The sequence below is a fragment of the Cydia pomonella genome, chromosome 4, assembly GCF_033807575.1.
Source record: "Cydia pomonella isolate Wapato2018A chromosome 4, ilCydPomo1, whole genome shotgun sequence".
Classification (NCBI taxonomy): Eukaryota; Metazoa; Arthropoda; class Insecta; order Lepidoptera; family Tortricidae; genus Cydia; species Cydia pomonella.
In genome coordinates this window covers 2,954,438-2,973,894 of record NC_084706.1, presented here as the reverse complement: position 1 = coordinate 2,973,894, position 19,457 = coordinate 2,954,438, and the positions used below count along the sequence as shown (strand labels likewise).

The window sequence follows — 19,457 nt, the reverse complement described above, 5'->3', positions numbered from 1 at the left end:
TAAGTATGTATAAATTATATATATCGTTGTCTAAGTACCCACAACACAAGCCTTATTGAGCTTACTGTGGGACTTTAGTCAATTTGTGTAATAATGTCCTATAATATTTATTCTTTCTTTATTTATTTATTTCGGGTTTGGTTCTATAGTAAAAGTTGCTCAAAATGACCTATATATTCAGCCCGTAAATTATTGCGGTGACTAAATAAGCTCCCTGTACAAGGATTTCTAGGTGACTAGGAAACCCTAAAAATTAGTTAGTAAGGCTCGATCATATGATAACTATATGTTGCTTATCACTTAATCATTTGGTTTAAAATACGAGGCGGGATAAAAACGCCTCCTGAAATAAGGCTAGAGTAAGACCAGAACAAGTCTGTTAGGCAATATTTTGACAGCCAATAAAAATTACAGATTTTGCACTTCTCGAAACTATCAGAATATTTTGAAAATGAACATCATAATTAATTTTTGGTATAGTGTCACGTTAGCTTTCCACGCCCGGTTTGGGGAAATCCTCGAGGAAAACCGCGGACAATAATGTTGCTAAACATACTAAATTTACCTTGTAAAATTCAAGTAGTTAAGCGATATAAGCTCTACCAACTGAGCTACCGATACTTATCCGTTGACAGCGAATATTTCCATCATTCCTTTCATATGCGCCCTAACGCCTAGCGACATCTACCTGCTGTAAGAACTTCTTGAACGGCTCACTTATTCATACAAACCAAGTAGCATAAATGAGTTTTACTTTTAAAATACTGACGTTTATAATTTAGTATTTTTGTTTATGTTTAAAATTATTTAATTTGATTAATTTGACAGCCGCTTATAATATTTTTACATAATTTTCAATCTGGCTGAATACCGAATAGGTCTGTGCCTTCAATGCCTAACATGTCAAGAAATTACAAAATGGTGAACGAATGTTTGATGTCTTTAAGAATTATTTCGCTTAAAATTTAGTTTTTTCTTCGCAAATGTGATAAAAAAACATTGTGTGTAACTACATATAGTGAGGTAAGAATATTGCAAACTCGGGTTTTTAATTCCCTCCAGCCTGCGGCTGTCGGGATTTACCACCCTTGTATCCACAATTTCACTTACCCCCCCTCATTGCACAATGTACTTTTATCTTTATCGCCAATCGTGCTGATTGGTTTACCTTAGCGACTTAGTAAGAGCGTAGCGCACATATCAGACACAATCGTGTAATAATTTAATAGAAACCCGAAGCACTCCCTGGGGTCTAACTTAACACAGTCAGCCTTGCCTTGGAACCCTATCTTTTTATAATTAAGCATGGGATATTGAGGGTTAGGTATCTCTAATAGGTGTATGTATACTGTAATGTGCTATTGCAAAAAGTCGCGATACACGTTTCGCCCATGGTACAGTAAAGTATTTCATGTCAGAATGGTCTCTGACCATTCTTAGAGCTCGTGTGAAGACTGTCCCTGTAGGTATGACTATGTATATGTATAATATAATTTTACAAATGATATACACGGCCCGTTTCGAAGAATGAGATACAATAACGATAAGTTCTGGTTTAGATAAGATCTCATTAAGATATCGTTTGTATGTCGTATAATTGACAGAAGCAGCTCGATTCAGGCAACCAATGTCACTTGGACGTTAGAAATATCGTAGATAGATCTTATTGGTGTAATGTCTTACCCTGCCTAAACTCTACTACAGAAGCTTTGTAAGCTGAAATACTGCTACTTTCCTCAACCTTCTCTATTGAAACCTTTGGAAAGTAATACTGAAATTTAGTAAATAAGGGGATGAAGTATAAAATAAACAAGGTATTAAATGCTAATAAATTTGATTTATTGCATTAAAGATTGAGTTTGATTCAATAATTTATGAGCTCTATATCCAATGAAATCTGATTAGGACCCATTCAGATATACCGACTTGATTGCTAGGGCCAAATACCTAAGTCAGGAAAACAAGACGGAACAAAAATCTGACTGCCAAATTTAACCTGTACACAAACATAATAAAATATGTCACACATAAAGACAAATTAAAACCTTATTTAAATATAAGTAAGGTATGGCCTGATCATCTAGTGGTAAATATAGACCAACATTATGATAAGTAACAACCCAAGCTCTCTGAGGTGTGAGACATGATACACGATGAAATAATATTTGAAATATGTTCCAACAAGCACAAAACATATCCGTTACTAAAGAAAGATGAATTTAAACCATGTTAATAAAATGATACACTATTTTAGTATAATGAGCAACTAAGAATTCGTAAATTACTATCAAAGTTATTAAATATTATAATTAAAGTAGCATTGTAAAATGGAATAACGTCCCTCGGGAATTCAACTAGTGAACGGTATAGAAATACTGTCCCGGAGTTCAACTAGTGAACGGTATACAAATACTGTCCCTCGGGAATTCGACTAGTGAACGGTATACAAATACTGTCCCTCGGGAATTCAACTAGTGAACGGTATACAAATACTGTCCCTCGGGAATTCAACTAGTGAACAGTATACAAATACTGTCCCTCGGGAATTCAACTAGTGAACGGTATAAAAATACTGTCCCTCGGGAATTCAACCAGTGAACGGTATAGAAATACTGTCCCTCGGGAATTCAACTAAAAAGAACTCAAATAATTAAAAAAAAACATGAAATACATGTTTCACGTCAAGAGACTGTTAAATTAACAATCTTAAAAACCTGACAAGTGCGAGTCGGACTCGCCCACCGAGGGGGAACCCTCGGTCCTCGGTCAGTACGGAAGTAATTGTTGTTATAGCGGCAACACGGCAACAGAAATACATCATCTGTGAAAATTTCACGGTTCATGAGATACAGCCTGGTGACAGACGGACGGACGGACGGACGGACGGACAGCGGAGTCTTAGTAATAGAGTCCCGTTTTACTCTTTGGGTACGGAACCCTAAAAACTAGTTCTACTATCTTATAATTATTTTTAAACAAAGAAATAAATACAGAATTGATGCCATTTATTTATGGCTTTGTACAAATACACATAAAGATGTAAATATAGAGCTGTACCTAATAAAAGTACATTATGCTAGTAGTGACCGACCCCAATCTCTCCCGGGACCACTGCACGCCGTCTCTCTGGCACTGCACATGCTGAGATTGGGACCCTTTGCCACATCATAGATTTAAGTTATATTATGTTGAGTTAATAGTTTAAGTTATTTTGTATTTCTTAACTATTTTCGCGTAAATTGTTAATTTTGTTTGTATGACAATATAATTTATTTAATTATGTAAGTTATTTTATATAATAATCTACTAAAGGTGACTAATTAAACATATTTATATAATTTTAATTATTTTTTTCCATAGAGCGGATTGATGCCTTTCATGATTAGGCATCTATCCATACCAGTAAGGCATCTATCCTCAAAAATATCTTCTGAAAAAACGAAAAGTCTGCATAAACTGTATTGTATTTGTTATTAGGACAGAAGAGACACTCAAACTGACTCAAAGAAAAACTAAAGATTAAGCTAACTAGCTTAACTGAAAATATTCAATATTCACGTTAGATTAAAAGTTTCGAAGTTATGAGTGTTATGACAGTTTTTCAAAAAGTATGGCATCTATCCGATTTTTACCCTATTTTATTGGTCTAAAAGCAAACGCATCCAGGGTTTGATTTACGTTTGAATTGGTGCAGGACGTTCTGAATTTCCATGCGGCTGGGACATAGATTTTCCGTGATTTATATGCTAAGTGGCTAATGTCAGCAGTAGAAATTTAAAACGTAAGTGAATTTTGAACTATAAAGAAAAGTGTGACGACTGACGTTGACATCGCACTGAAAGTATTCAGCATTGTAAGTATTCATTCAAATTTTATTTACAATATAACATAGTTATCTACGAGCAACACCGGCTTCCGATACGTCTGAAGGGAGGAGCCCAAGCGATATCTCACCGAACAAATCATTCTGCAATTTTTTGCGGGGGAAAACGTGCACACAGTCGCACTTCTCACTCACTACATACAAAATCCAATCTGTAATGACGACACATATACATAGAAAATGACACACGTCAATGACAAATCTTACAGACCTCGATCTCTTTTTGTGTACGGACGAGTCATAACATGCACAGTCATAGGTACAACTGTACCTATGCTTCGGCAGAGGGGAAATAGTACGAATGCCGTCTCCCTTCCCGGCGTTGCTCGAAGATATTTATGTATAATATATATAATGGTGTTACTAAAGCTAGCTTAAATCTAAAATAGGCCCTTGAGGCTCGTTGTATCGCAATACTGATATGTTGTGCGAGGAAACCGTAGCTCTTCGGTCACCAGTTACGTCAATCAGACGTTTCGCGATTTCTGCAAAAAAAATTGTGCACGCTGGAACTCCATGGACCTACTTCAACGCCAATTGGCACAAAATGGTATACTCTACCGAGGCTCTCATATTTATTACATTACATTATTATCCTTTTTTTTATTAAGCGACGCGATTTTGTTATTAAGCAACACATGTCTTGAAGTGCACTTTTTTGACAAGATAATCCACGGTGTCCCAGTTAGTCCACGTCCATGCGATAATAGCGTAACGTGTGGCGTATATACCGAAACCCCTAATCGCAAACCAGTCGCCAGTTTAAGGGAGCTCGGATCCAAGGAAGTACCAGTATTAGGTGAAGGATGGGCATGTAGCTAGTACCCAGCTTCTCGGGCTCCGACCACCAAAAGCTTCGCGCGATCTGGACCGGTACAGTTGTTTAGAAAAGTATTGTAAGTTAAATCACAGTAAATTATATCCCAGCTTCTTTGTGATTATGGGTCGTCTGAAAATTGTAGTAGTAGTAAAGTAGTAAAACACTTTATTGTACAAAAAGAAACATAAAACAGGAAATAACACACATCATTTGTACAAAAGCGAACTTATCCCTTTCAGGGATCTGTTCCAGTTAGCCTTAGAGCAATTGCCCGGGCAAGCAATTTTAAAAGCATTTTAGCATCCTCAAAGCCCGCAATCTCACAGTTTGTGGGCAAAGCCCTATGAGACCAGACATGCTTTGAGTGGATGTCAAAAAGGCTTGGGAAGCCACACTAGATTTTTTTCGGATTTCTGAACCTCCGAACCGAATAGGGAGGGACGTTTGAGATCAGGAATGCTCATCCAGCTGAACTAAAATTAATCTTGAAACTAAATAGGCATAGGTTCTGAACCAATAATTGATCGGCCGTAAATTAAATTACTTTTCTTCGAGACTTCATGATGAGTTGGGGAAATAGGTAACTGAAACTGAAAAAAAAAACAGCTAAATGCCAAGCCCTCATTTTAGTTAGCCAGCCGCAACTGTCCAAGTTGAGTTCAGTACCTGTTGATCTGATCTTTTTGAGGATACTCTAATTCCGGTGAGCAGTCGTGTTAAGAACCTTGGATTTTAGATTCCAACCTTTCCTGGTTTGGTCACCTGTTGGAGACAAGTCGGAAGGTCACTGGAATACTTGAACTCTTTATAAACTTAAAAACTTTCTACCTGTAAACACGAAAAAGATGATAGTGCAGTCCTTAGTTTTACCACGTTTTACCAATAATTGATTACGGGGATGTGTGCACTACCAATATCACTCAGGAATCACTCAATAAACTAGACCGTCTCCTCAATAACTGCATTAGATTTATATTTGGACTTCGTTAATATGTGTCTCCTTCTACCGCCGGCAGCTCAACTGGCTTTCCATCCGTCGTCGTAGGTCCTTCCGGATCCTTTGTGTCCTTTTTTATATCCTGTTTGAGCCTTCTGCTCCTGGCTATCTCAAAAGTAAATTCGTCTTCGATACTCCTCGTCTAGGATGTGAGCTGCGTACATCCCGCATTCTCAAACTTACCGTACCTTTACACCGTACTGGTTTTATGACTAACTCTTTCGCCGGCCAGGTTAGTCGTCTTTGGAATTCACTCCCTCTAAATATAGACAAGCTCCAAGTAAGTTTTCTTTCAAGCGGATGTTACGTAAGCATTTTCTAAAACAAGAGTTCGAATAATATTCATCATTATTATATTTATAGTATGTATTTTATAAATATGTGGTAGTATGTATATTGTTATTATTTATTTATATAGTTTATAAGTATGGTTTGCTTTTTTAAATCATTCAATATATTTCTTTGTTGTGTAATAAAGTTTAAATAAACTGTTAAATCATTCTGCCAGTACCATATGAGTATATTAAATACATTTTTACAGATCATTACATACAAATACAAATTTACTTTATTTCAATATAAATATATATGTACCTATTGTGTTAAGTCTATAAATTAAGTCAATATTTACACATGATATTAACTCAGTCAATATTTATAAAACAAGTTGCAATATTCAAAATAGTAAAATTTTGTCAACTATTTTAAGAACAGATATCTATAAACTGAAAACAACTGTGATGTTGATATATTGTATTAAGTTCTTGTTTTATGTACAAAGAATGGCGTCTTGAGGAAACCAATGCATATCAATTTTGGGAATACGGATATTTTAGTAATATATTCCGTATTGTCATCTCAAACTGCGAAACTGTGAAGCCTTACAAAATAACATTGCAATAAAAAATACGGACGTTACATACTTAAACAACAAATCTCGCAAAGTGTGCCAGGTGTCTCCATCCAGAAAACTACGTATGTTCCGTTAGCTGTTTTTTTTGTCGTCTATAATATTGTCGCTATGCGTCTGTCGCTCAATATTTGACAATAACAACTATAAAGAAAGACCCAACCGTTCACACATTTTCGAAAATAGTAGCTCAAATAACTTGAGCGACCGAACTCTGCTCAGGCCGCGTAGCCAACGTACCAATCGTTAAGACGAAAGTGAAGGACCCACGTGAAATCGCCTTTTCATACAAACGTAGTCCTCATTTTCCTCTCTGGATATTAACATTATTGAAAATATTGTTGTATATGCAACGCTATTTACAAATTTTGTTGTATATCACAGCCATGCCCACATATTTGTTTTTTTTTTAAATTTATTTATTATTAAAATGTGTATGAAATCTGTTTTTTGCTCCTGATTAAATATTACAATAATAAAAAATCTAAAAAAGTCAAATATATGGGCATAGCTATGGTTAATACATATCAAATTATGTAAAAATACTTTCCATAATGTCAATATCTAGAGAGGAAAATGGGGACTACGTTTGTATGAAAAAGCGGCTGTCCCCTTTCCTCTTAACGCTCCGTAGCGTATCCTAGTCATCTCTCACTAATACTCTTCCATATTAGAGCGACAGAGACAGTTGCGTATCGTTCGCTACGGAGCGTTATTGGCTATGCGGGCTGGGGAGTTAATACCTTAACAAGGTCTACGGTTAAACTCAGGCAGTTACGGACTGGTTGAGGGCTTGGCTGTATGAAGTTAAATTGTATTATGTTAAGTAGAAATGAAAGTGACTTTCATACCTTGGTTAACAATCTGCTATATTGCGTACTTCTTTACTAACCGTCTGAGATAGACAATAATCACTAAAAACAGATATTTGTCCAAACATTCCAATTCAATTTATTTTCCCGAATTCCTGTTGTGTAGTGTAGTGGACAAGTTTAATTGGTTCCCGGCGTAGCGATCAGTCATAGCAATGGCGGCGTGTCATCGTGCCACTCGACAATCGGCATTCAACCGATATCCGCACCAACAACGGTGTTATATATTCTCTTTGGTATACGAGTAGATATATCGCGTAGATTATATTTTGGAACTATGCTAAAACTGTTAATTTAAAATAAGCATGGAACCAATCGAACGTGACATTGGATTTTGATTGGTTTGTGATTTTAACGTCTAACGAAATAACGGTACTTTTTCTATGAATTTTCATTTCGGGAGAAAACGGTTTCCACTACCGTAAAACCACCCAACTATAGTCCAAAGCTCCCAACTATGGTCCACAAATAAACTCAATTTTTCTCGTTCAGGTGTGTATTTTACTATATTTTTGTAGTTCTAAGGCAAAGTATGTTTATAAATGGAAGGTAAAACTAGGAGTAAACCAAAAGGAACATTGGTATAGATACTTAATTTTCTTTCGAACTTGTGGACCATAGTTGCAGTATTGGACTATAGTTGTGTAGTTTTACGGTAACTAAATCTTAACAAATAACTTTGATTTTGATGTCGATCGCTTCAGAATAATATAGTCTAGGTTTACAGGTATGGAAAAAAAAAGAAAAACTCTAAACCTAGTTTTTGATTATGTCAATAACATAATAACAAATTATGGAAAATGGAAAATATTTGGAAGTGGAAAAACATTTTTGTATGGACGTGGTATATTTCCCTCTTAAGCATTGCTATTATTGTACCTTTATGTGCAATTTAAAGTGCAATCAATATTGGTAGATTATTATGCAGTGAACTAACATTACAAAAATATCGCAGTCGGGTTTTTTGTTTTTATATTACACATTCATCTTAAATATATCAATCAATCATTGCGCTGCTTATAGGTAATACCATCATCATACTGGTAAGTCATGAAAACGTGTTACTGAGGAGTTATGATTATGTGCGAAATGGGTTAATTCATAGCACACATAACAATTATGCAAATATATGGGCGTAATTAAATTTGAAAAAATATATTTCGCCCGTGGGCATATTAAAGCTCATTCCATGTCAGTATGCTCTGTGAGAGTGTGATGAAAAATACATTTTGACGTTTCTTTCTCTTTTTTTTCGGTTTTGGCGGTACTGTTTACTGCTACTGCTTCAAGAATACAATAGCTGACAATTATTTTCAAAACTATATATATATATATATATATATATATATATATATATTATCGACGAATAAAAGAATTGAGTACTCGCCAAGTATCCATTACATAGCAAATTGAAAATACTCTTTCGATGCTATCCCTTATTTCGTTTATAAATTGAAACATATTTATTCACTAATGAAAAATAAAATTACCGGGTTTTATCTGTAAATCAACGAGAGATGCCCGCCATGCTCTCTATAAAATACTTTAGCTCAATCTATATTCATTTCCGTTGCAATACGTGCTTCGATAATCATTCTTAAATACTTTAACACAATATTGCCTTGAAAGTTTCCTTCAAAAGTTGGAAATGGAATGAAATATTAAGGCGTATTCTAATTTTATGAATTCGGTCTGGATTAGATATGGATCGAATTCCTATCCTGTACTTAAAATTAGAATATGCCAGATAGTTAATGGTTTTATCAGTACACACCATTCACGCCGAGTCTGAAAACGAAGTATAAATGTTAAACAAACATAAAAATGTTTTGTTTGGCCACGGATACGAGCATCCTATTGTATGATTCAATTATACTTAAACGGAAATTGAAAGTGAACACTTGATGGGGAGACTCCCTCGGCCTCGCGGGAGCCAGCCAGCCTGCCTTATACATACATGTACATACGTGTAGGTAAATCCACATTCCACGTTGTTGTGGCAATTCTAATATTATAAACGGATCAATTATACACGCCAATGAAGAGCTCCGCGGCCGCACGCCACGGGCGCCTGGTGGAGCGGGGTAAAACTTGAAATACGAGTACCAAGGGGGTAGGTGTCAGCCTATAATGAACCGCTACGTCATCTGTCAAACAGCATCGCACTCTCAAATATTAAATAGGCTTCAAATAAGGTATTTCGCTTAATAAGCGTTTTATTGTAAGGTAAAACGCTGCTATTAAATCTATTAGGTCATAATGGATCATGAATTGTTTGCTAGTTATATGATCAAAGTTGCTGCGACGAATTTCCATGTAAATTGACTTTACACAAAGCGATATTGAAAATAAAATCGGTAGCACGGAAAAGGTAAATTCACTTCGATACACCCACGTATTGAGCCGTGTCCTAACTGGTTTGAAATAAAAACGTGGACGACAATTCGAGTTGTAATTTAATCTTTCCGTCTGAATTCAAAACATGATAAACAGACGTGAAGATTATGCCTCGTGACGTCAAGCGCCTAAATTAATAGGCGTGTCTACAATAAACGTAAACATATGTACCGTATACGTAAACAGTGGTGAATAATGCCGGAGCAGCATGCCAAAAATTTAAAATTGCAAGAGTATGTTTATGGCGCCGCGTGAGATTCCCGCGAGCCGGCCCCAGAGCGCCATTACTCCACAACGCACACGCTTTTAAACTAAACCACCATTAAATTGCACACACAATATTACAAAAACGCTTTTCCTCGGAGACAACTAGAAGTGAAAAGCTTTATAGCCCTACAGCAGGGCTAAGATGGTCGGCTCTTTATCATTGGTCACCATGCCTGTCACGTTCTAAAAAGTATTCACATAAGCGCGAAAGTGATGGCCATAGTGACAGGTGATAAAAATGGAACCATCCTGCCACCGCTGTACAGCTGTTTGTTGCGTATTTACCTACCAGCATGTGTAAGCAACAATATTCTTTTTTTTTGTCACATATTCCAGAGGAAATCTAGTATTGCCAGGTATAAAATATTAGTGGTCGTTTTTATTTAAAAATCTTTATCGTCCGACTGTAACATTATAATAATCTAAAACGTAAATATGGTAAAATATATAATCGTGTCCGCAGATCATGGTGAAGCGATGGTGGTGCAAAGGTGAGAGCGCGCGGCGGGCGGCGCGCCCCGTCGGCGCCAGCGCATGGCATTCGCACACATGCTGAGGTGAGTACACACATTAATAGGCTACAAAGGTACAGTATAAAATGAACCTTAATATTGGGTTGTTGCATTTTTTTTCCACTTCTAAATTTTCTTGATATTTTTAGTAGTCTCGGGAATATTCTAGAATAAATCTAGTATGTAGTAGAATGTTCTCGAATCTTTTACGTAGGGTATATAAGAGCGGGCTTGTTACAGAGATTTAGTTAAATTCGAAAAATGGACCAGAACATCTTCGAGCGATTTACTTATATGAACACAAATTGGGAACCAGTTCAAGGGAAACTGCAAATAAGATTAACACTGCTTTTGGCCCAAACACTACTACCGATCGCACACATTGTTTTATTTCAAAGTGGGAAAATAATTATGCAACAACTCTATAAGTTCTGATAAACTTTAAGTACGAATAAACCAACACCGTTGGTAAGATCATGATTGTCTTTAAAAAGTGTGCGAAATTAACTAAGAAGTCATGAATGTAAATTTCAATTTAGTAATATAATGCTTTTACAAATAATGTGTGGTAACTAATATAACCTTAAAATACATTCTAAATATGCATGACACGTGATGAAGCTCATGAAGGTCTTGTCTGCATTTTTTTACGGCAATCCATTGCCGGCACGTTGAGACATGCCGGCAATTAGAAAGTGACGGCCCCATTCGAAGAATGAAATACGATAACGATAAGTTCTGGTTTAGATAAGTTCTCATTTAGATATCTCATTTAGGGATGTCGTATAATTGAGAGAAGCAGCTCGATTCGGGCAACCAATGTTACTGAGACGTTAGAAATATCGTAGATAGATCTTATTGGGATCACAGCGGAATCGAAATAAACGACAATGTTGACATGTCGTTTAGTTATCGATATTTTAAAGATCTTAAACGTGTCTTAATCATTCTTCGAATCAAGGCGTGAGTTGAGTAGTAGTTAGTGAGTTAAAGCGCCCATAAAAAAAGACCCACAAACAACTTAATATTGCATGTTACGCAGCTTACTCATATTCGGGAAATGTTTATTTAAAATATGCCAAAAATTTAAAAATATTCAATAAGAGACGGTTTGTAATATTCAATATTATAGTAGGTTCCATTGAAAGAGGCGGTGGAATATATGATGAATGAATGCAATCAGAATGAATGTGGCAAAAACAGGAAGCGTCAGTTTAAATTAAACATTCCACTAAGGCATTTTATTACGGGCCAGTGCTTCAAAGATTATAATTTCTGTTCTGCAGTAGAAGCCTATTCGATCGATATCTTGGAGGATTTAACAACTGGAGTGGCCTTTAAGAGCTTACCCCTCTGTCGAAAACCTCGGCCAATGGTCATATGTATTCTATGGAATGCCGTTAATCTGACATGGCTATTTGTACGTTACGTACAAATAGTCATACATTTGACGTGCCCCTCCCCTGTAAAAATCGGCAGACCGTTTTGTACAGAAAATTACAAAATTACAAATTACAGAGGCGTCTCCAGTTGTTTATGTAGTAAAATATAAAGAAAAAAAATTAATAAATGTACAATGTCACACAAAAAAGGAATGTTAAGCTAAGGCAAACCTATATTGGTATTGTCGAAATAACAAAAAGTATGTGTATATCGTCACAGTCCGAACAATATAATGTTTTGTACAACATTAATAGTATTACAGTATCTCGATAATTTTTATTTCTATTATTTAAGGCACCTTTAATTAAATTGCTAGAACCTACCAAGATGTCAACCTCATAAAACGTGGGGCTGTAAATCCGAATTTAAACTATAGAGAAATCATGATTTATGAATTTAGACGACTAGCCGCCTCGTCGACCGACTAATCGACCATCCGATCCGGCTAGTCGGTGAAATCAATCGTCAGTGTATCACAAGTATTTGTATCATGAACACAGATATTTGTTCCTGAGTTATGGGTGTTTTCTATGTACATAAATATGTATTTGTCTATACAACGTGTCCCTACCCTCTGAAAATCAGGCCGACCCGGACCTATCAAAACATTGTTTTCGTGACTAAAGACAATGAATATACCTTCAGTATTTACCACCAAAATGTACAAAGCCTAAAATCAAAACTGGGTCAAATACAAATTCTCAAAGACAGCTCTGATATTGATGTGGTGTGTTAAACGGAAACTTTTCTTAGTAAAAATAATGTTCAAATGTTACAGATTTGTGGTTATAAAAATGCTTCTGTTTTCTCTAGAAATCAAAAAACACGAGGGGGAGTTGCAATGCAAAGTTACAAAAACATTGAATTGCATCAGTCTAGATTGGATCTCGGATATGCCTTTCGAGACTCACTTTGAATCTTGGGTATTGTATTCCCAGACCTAAACTCCATTATACTCAGAAATAAACATATTTTTACAAAAACTAGAATCTCTTCTTGATAAATAAGTATTTAGAAACATTGCAGGAGATTTTAATATAAATTTGCTAAATGATGGTGCAAATTCAAATCTCTTTCTTTCTGTCTTACGCAATTATAATATCCATCCCACAATTCATGAACCTACAAGAATTACCTGTCATACTAAGACTTGTATTGATAATATTTTTACAAACACTAAGAAATACGTCTCAGAAGTGATAAACTTAGCAATTTCGGACCATACATCAGGCCAAATTATAAAAACTCCAATAAGCAAAAGCTACTAGGAAAAATACTGATTTGTAAGTGTTAGAGAGGTCGACTGTAATCTAGACATTTTCATTAGATGTGTATGACTATTCTGATCCAAACAGCATATAATAAATTCATACATTTGTTTCAGTTATTATTTTACTTATGTATACCTGAAGAGACAATAAAAAAGCGGCCAAGTGCGAGTCGGACTCGCTCATGAAGGGTTCCGTACCATTTATGACGGATTAAAAAAAACTACTTACTAGATCTCGTTCAAACCAATTTTCGGTGGAAGTTTGCATGGTAATGTATATCATATATTTTTTTTAGATTATTCATTCTGTTATTAGAAGTTACAGGGGCGGGGACACACATTTTTCCACTTTGGAAGCGTCTCTCGCGCAAACTATTCAGTTTAGGAAAAAATTATATTAGAAACCTAAATATCATTTTTGAAGATCTATCCATAGATACCCCACACGTATGGGCTGTGACATAATCGGACAGACAGACGGACATGACGAATCTATAAGGGTTCTGTCTTTTGCCATTTGGCTACGGAACCCTAAAAAGACACATAAAAGAAAAACAAATTGGATAATCGAAGCAATAAAAAGAGCCAGTAAAGTAAAACGTAAAATGCATTTAGGTATACAACAACGAAAAAAACCGGCCAAGTGCGAGTCGGACTCGCGCACCGAGGGTTCCGTACAAATTTGTTGGTATATAAGTAAAAGTTCACCTATCACGACAATCGAGTCGTATCATTTATTAAAAATATTTTTATTATATGATGTAACTAAAAATTTAAGGTTTAAGCAAATTTTCCCTTATCTGTGCTATGAGACGTTGCTTCGTACCAAATTTCAAGATTCTGAGTTCACGGGAAGTACCCCGTAGGTTTTGATTCCCTTGCGAGTGTCGAAAATTTGCGGAGATTTGCGGTATAAACGGCTATATCTTTTGATTGCGTTGGCTTAGAAGTTTGTTTTTTTTCAAAGCCCCAAGGGATAGTAGACCTGAGTTCAGTAGACACGTTCTTGAGAGACAGACAGATGGACGGACGGACAACAAAGTGATCCTATAAGGGTTCCGTTTTTTCCTTTCGAAGTACGGAACCCTAAAAATACAGCTAACAAGAGTAAATATAAAAAATATTGTAAATTATTAAGGATAGTAATACGTAAAGCCAAAATATTAACAAATGACTCCATTCTACAAAATAGTAACAATAAAGGAAATAAAGCAAAGGCAAAAATGTTAGTTATGTTGTTTTTGTAAACTTGCCTTCAATCTTATCTTCATTGCGAACGGCTAATACAGTTTCCTCCTATTTATTGATGATTTATTTGTATTGATTTAACTTTTAAAATATATATATTTTATGTTTATCTAATCAAATATTTTTCCACATTACAAAAATCCTGAGAACGAACTCTACTCGAGATCTCGGTAGAGTAGAGACACGTTGTATAATGGGGCTAGGTCGATCTGTATAAAATAGTCCCCATATATATATATATATAAAAAAGACAGTATAAGTTGTGTTGGTTGCGTAGGTGGCTGGTGCGTTGGGCGGCGTGGTCTGCGGTGTTATCGCTGGGCGCCGGGCTGGCCGGTCACGCTCCGGCGCTGGCGCCGCCGCCTTGCCCCATGCATTGCATCTGCCTATCACAGTCACAGGTAAACCACACATCATCATCATGGAATTCCACATCAAAACTAGCTGTGCGTCTCCCTCGCGCCAACACATGTACGGACACGTACGAGCAAAATGCATGTGCAACTGATATCATTTAGATATGATTTTGATGTCACAATGCAAGTCTGAATTTCCCTCCTGTTTGTGAAGCGATTTCCAAGTATCTATCCTATCCCTTCTCTTTGATATTGATCGCCTGATACGAATCATCGTTTAGTTTTTTTCGTTTAATTGGTCAGTGTATTTTATCTTGGCTTCACTGTATTCCTGCTTGCTTCCACTTGCCCTCCTATAATGGTTTTTTATATATCGTAAAAAGACATAATATAATGCATGTCGTAAACTAAGTACACATAGATAAGTATGTTATCATTAAATAATATATACCTTCTTGATTAGTATAATGATGCTACCGTAAAAACCCGTTTTTAGTAAAAACGCCGTTTCCCTAGTTAGATCTAGTATTCCGAACATTGTATTCTAACTTTTAAAATGCATAATTCAGTGTTTTTTTTTAAATTTGACCTTGGCCATTATATGAAAATTATCACCAGCACGCGCTACAAACTGTTATCTCTTGACAAAAAATTATGTGTTTGTACTTTGAAGTGATAGCTTTAAGAATAAGAAATAAATGGTCTAAATTGTCCATATTTTTATTTAGTACAAATTTCTACACTGTGATTGTAAAGACCAAAACTGTCGAAAAAAGTTACATACGTTTTCATTGTATGTGCACAAATCAGTTTTTTTGTATGAAAAGGTATAACAATCATTTCAAAAATGAATTCCTTGTCCCTAAATTATACGAAAATTATATACAATTTGGCCTAGTTGCTAAGAGCAGAAAAAAATATAGCATAGATTGGACCTGGGGAACCCCCCCTCTTTTTTGGGTGTAGTCACGCACGATCTCGTGGCTACTTGGCTAAATCAGCTTTGTTTGACCTAAGGAACAATAGTGCCAAACGGTATGCGACAAAAGTGCATATTAAGATGTTTCCCTAGTTATTTCTTATATTTCACGAACATGATGGATTTTGACATTTGTTAAAAAACAGAATATATATTTATTTTTGGATAGATCAGAGCAGAGAACTTAACGGCGTTAGACACGTTTTGAGCAAAAAAAGGAACTGCTATTTTTAAGTTAAAACTCTTGAAATAGTATCAGATGTGTCATGAACAATTATCATCAGATCGTATTCTTGTATTACCGAATTGGTTAAAGTTAAACGACTGTAATACGTTTTTAAATCATATAACTTAAAACACCAAAATATGGTAAATTATTTATATATACATAACACCCCAAATATTTACAACTGAACAAATAAATCCTTAGTTTGATATAAATAAACTTTAGCCACATATGCCCGGCGATTAACTTATAATCCAATAATTTGGAATATTGAACTTTAATATAAATATCTCATACCAAGGATACTTTATATGAGCAACGGCCTAAATATTTTGCAAATGCAGTAGGCCAAATAAAAAAAAGTATTCCGGTTTAGCACCATGGTTAACAAATAAATTTCACCCGAATGACTTGTTTTACTTCGGACTAGATAGATATATGTTTTTAGTGTTTCACTATAGTGTTTTTTAAGACGTTTACTTCAGGTCGAGGCAAAACCGCCTCAAGCTCAACTTTACGTCTGTGTGGAGCTAAAAGTTCATGTTATCTCTTTCGTGCGGGAGCTGTTGACGTTTACTTACAAGGCGTATGATAAAGGCAAATATACATTTCTTTATGTTTTTCAAACCCGGACTCGTTCGTGTAGAAAAAATGTTTGAGGTCTATATTTTACTGGGTATATATTAAACAGTGCGGGTTAAAATGTATTTACGCCTGAAAGCCGCACTGAGCGGGACGCGGGCGGCGTGGGAGTCGACCGGTTGACGATAGGGCGGCCATAGTTGTCGATACTGAACCACGCTTGTTTCACGTAAATAATAGGTACCTACTAAATATAATAAAACCTAAATACGAAATAATGGGTTTTATTTACATAATCCATAGTTTTTTTGCTTCCTTTTAGAGCATTTAAACAAAGACTTGTTTTAAAATAAATACATATTTGGGAACAAGATTACACTGATGGACCTACCAAACCCTAAACTAAGCAAAGCTTGTACAATGGTTACTAGGCGACGATTAATAAACGTAAACGTACTTATAGACGAATAAATACTTAGATAATTTAACCATAACCCAGGAAGAAATATTTGTGATAAACACACAATTAAATGCCCTTACCACGACTCGAACTCAAAATAATAAATCTGATGCATGCATTAAAATAACTCAAAACCGCTTTGAAAAAGGAAACGGAAAAAAATGAGATGATGAGTTTCTCATCGATCATTTAGCGATGAGTGCCATTCCCTTCACTAGTCTGAGATAAAATTTAGTGCGTTTTGAGGCCCAAAATACCTTAAAAAATCTTTAGGTATTTTTTCTTTAACCAGAGGTCAGAACCAAGGACGAAGCTAAGTGTATTTTAAACATTTACTGACAAATGAAGGTCACACCAAAAATACACCTAATCCTAGTCTAGACAAAGTTGTGATGGATCTAAGTAACTTCTGAAATTTGAGGTCAATAAGGCCTCACTCGCACTGTAAAAGAGCTTAGGTTTGGGCTGATTCGATCTCAACTGCACCAGTTAAAAGTTTTTCAAAATTTGTCCCGCAGTGAACGTGTTAATAATATATTTCGAACGTCAGTGCGTCGTGTACGAAACGTACAGTAATTAAAAATAGTGTGGTCATTGGCATATAAATTGTGTAGAAAATTTTCCTTCGGGACTTCCCGGCCATGCGATAGTTAGGAGGAATCTCAAAAAAGATAACCAAAACTTTTATATTTTTTCAATCAAAACTTTTAGGTGTCTCTAAACATTTACATGGTCAATATAAAGTCAAAATTCTACTAGCTAACATAAGTAAACAACTCAAAATTTGCATCAGATTACTTTGCCACACATGTGGATAAAATGCATTTTTCTCATCCGTTTTTGACCAACCAAGAGAGCCTTTACTAGCTGGTGTGGTGAAAATTTAATTATTTATTTTCATTAACGGCACAACTTTGTTTATAAAGGTTACGTGTTAAGCTGCTGAACAACCAGATGAAACTCGTAACATAATAAGTACCATCAATTATACTTATTCGACAAGGCGAATTTATATATGAAACCGTTCATGTAGGAACAAACCTATAGGTAGGCGCTTAGCAAACTGGATCCGATTCGCACGTCGCTCCGATGTTTGAGCGGGACAACGCTACGCGCGTATTATAGCAACATGCCGCTGGTACGTCAGAGCGAAGTGTAATTTAGGTAATTAGTACGCCGTACGTTGTAGTTGCTTTCCGTAATTTGCCTTTATACTTTCTTTACCGAATGAGTTAATCAAGTTTGAATATCAGTTTCGTTTTCCTCTTCAAATCGAAAGAGCTCGTGATTCTGAGTAGATTTAACAAAAAATCTCAAATCTGAAAAAGTGTAGTGTAGTAACAACTTCAAACAAAATGGCCTAAATACAGTTTAATGTCTGAAATCATGTGCATCACATAAAAATACATCCGTAGCAATAATACATACTTAGAGACATCTTTAAGTAAGAACAATCGACATCTCGTTTTGAAATTCCTGTTTTGCGTGTTACCTTTTGTTTTCTTTGCCGTGGCGTCAGAAAAACGTTTTGTGTTTCTTTGTAACGTCAATAACATCGTAATTACGAGTATAATAAGTCTGCAACATTAAATGAGAGAGGTTAAATCTGTCTATGAAATGCTCAACGCTCGGACCTGAATCGTGCCTGAATAATAAATGCGATTATTATGGCCCACGAGCTCTGTCAATACTCAATCCAGCGGGAGCGTGCGTTGCGTGCAATTCAAAATAGATTGCTTAATTCTCGACTGCAGGCCAAACAAGGGCAAACTAGCCAATAGGCATACTGGCTTAAATCGAATTTCTCAAATTTCCGATTTACAAATCACTCTCCGTTCCTATGAAATCATATTAGTTTAATTAACGATATCGGTTACCTCAAAATACCATACCTCATATACCTATACCTATATCCGATACGGGATATTTGGTCACAAAATGATTTGTTATTATGAAGTTAGTAAGATAGATGTATCGTATGAAGTAACAATATAGAATTTACCTCCATTATATTAGTGGTGGCTGATTAATAGTTATTTGTTTTACAAGGGGGCAAAGTTGTTTATCCGCTCGTGCTAATATTGATACCCGAGCAAGCGAAAGATTCCAAAATTGAACCACGAGCGTAGCAAGTGGTTCGAGAAGTGGAATCTTGAACGTTGCGAGGGTTTCAAGGCAATTTTTCACCACAGCAACGCAGGGAAAATACTAACTATGAAGTACCAAAACAAAAAC

General features: G+C 35.7%; 1 protein-coding gene across 2 annotated transcripts in view; it reads left to right on the top strand.

Annotated features, from left to right (window-relative positions):
* Window positions 1-19,457, top strand: part of LOC133516855 (insulin-like growth factor-binding protein complex acid labile subunit) — a 71,701-nt gene that overhangs the window by 40,309 nt on the left and 11,935 nt on the right. The window contains exons 2-3 of one of the 2 annotated variants that reach the window (XM_061849856.1): window positions 10,610-10,703; window positions 14,897-15,020. In XM_061849856.1, the coding sequence (XP_061705840.1) occupies window positions 10,681-10,703; window positions 14,897-15,020 (147 nt within the window). In that variant the 5' untranslated portion in view covers window positions 10,610-10,680. Of the gene's footprint in view, window positions 1-10,038; window positions 10,704-14,896; window positions 15,021-19,457 lie in introns of those variants that run through there. The other variant, XM_061849858.1, reaches the window with a different exon arrangement.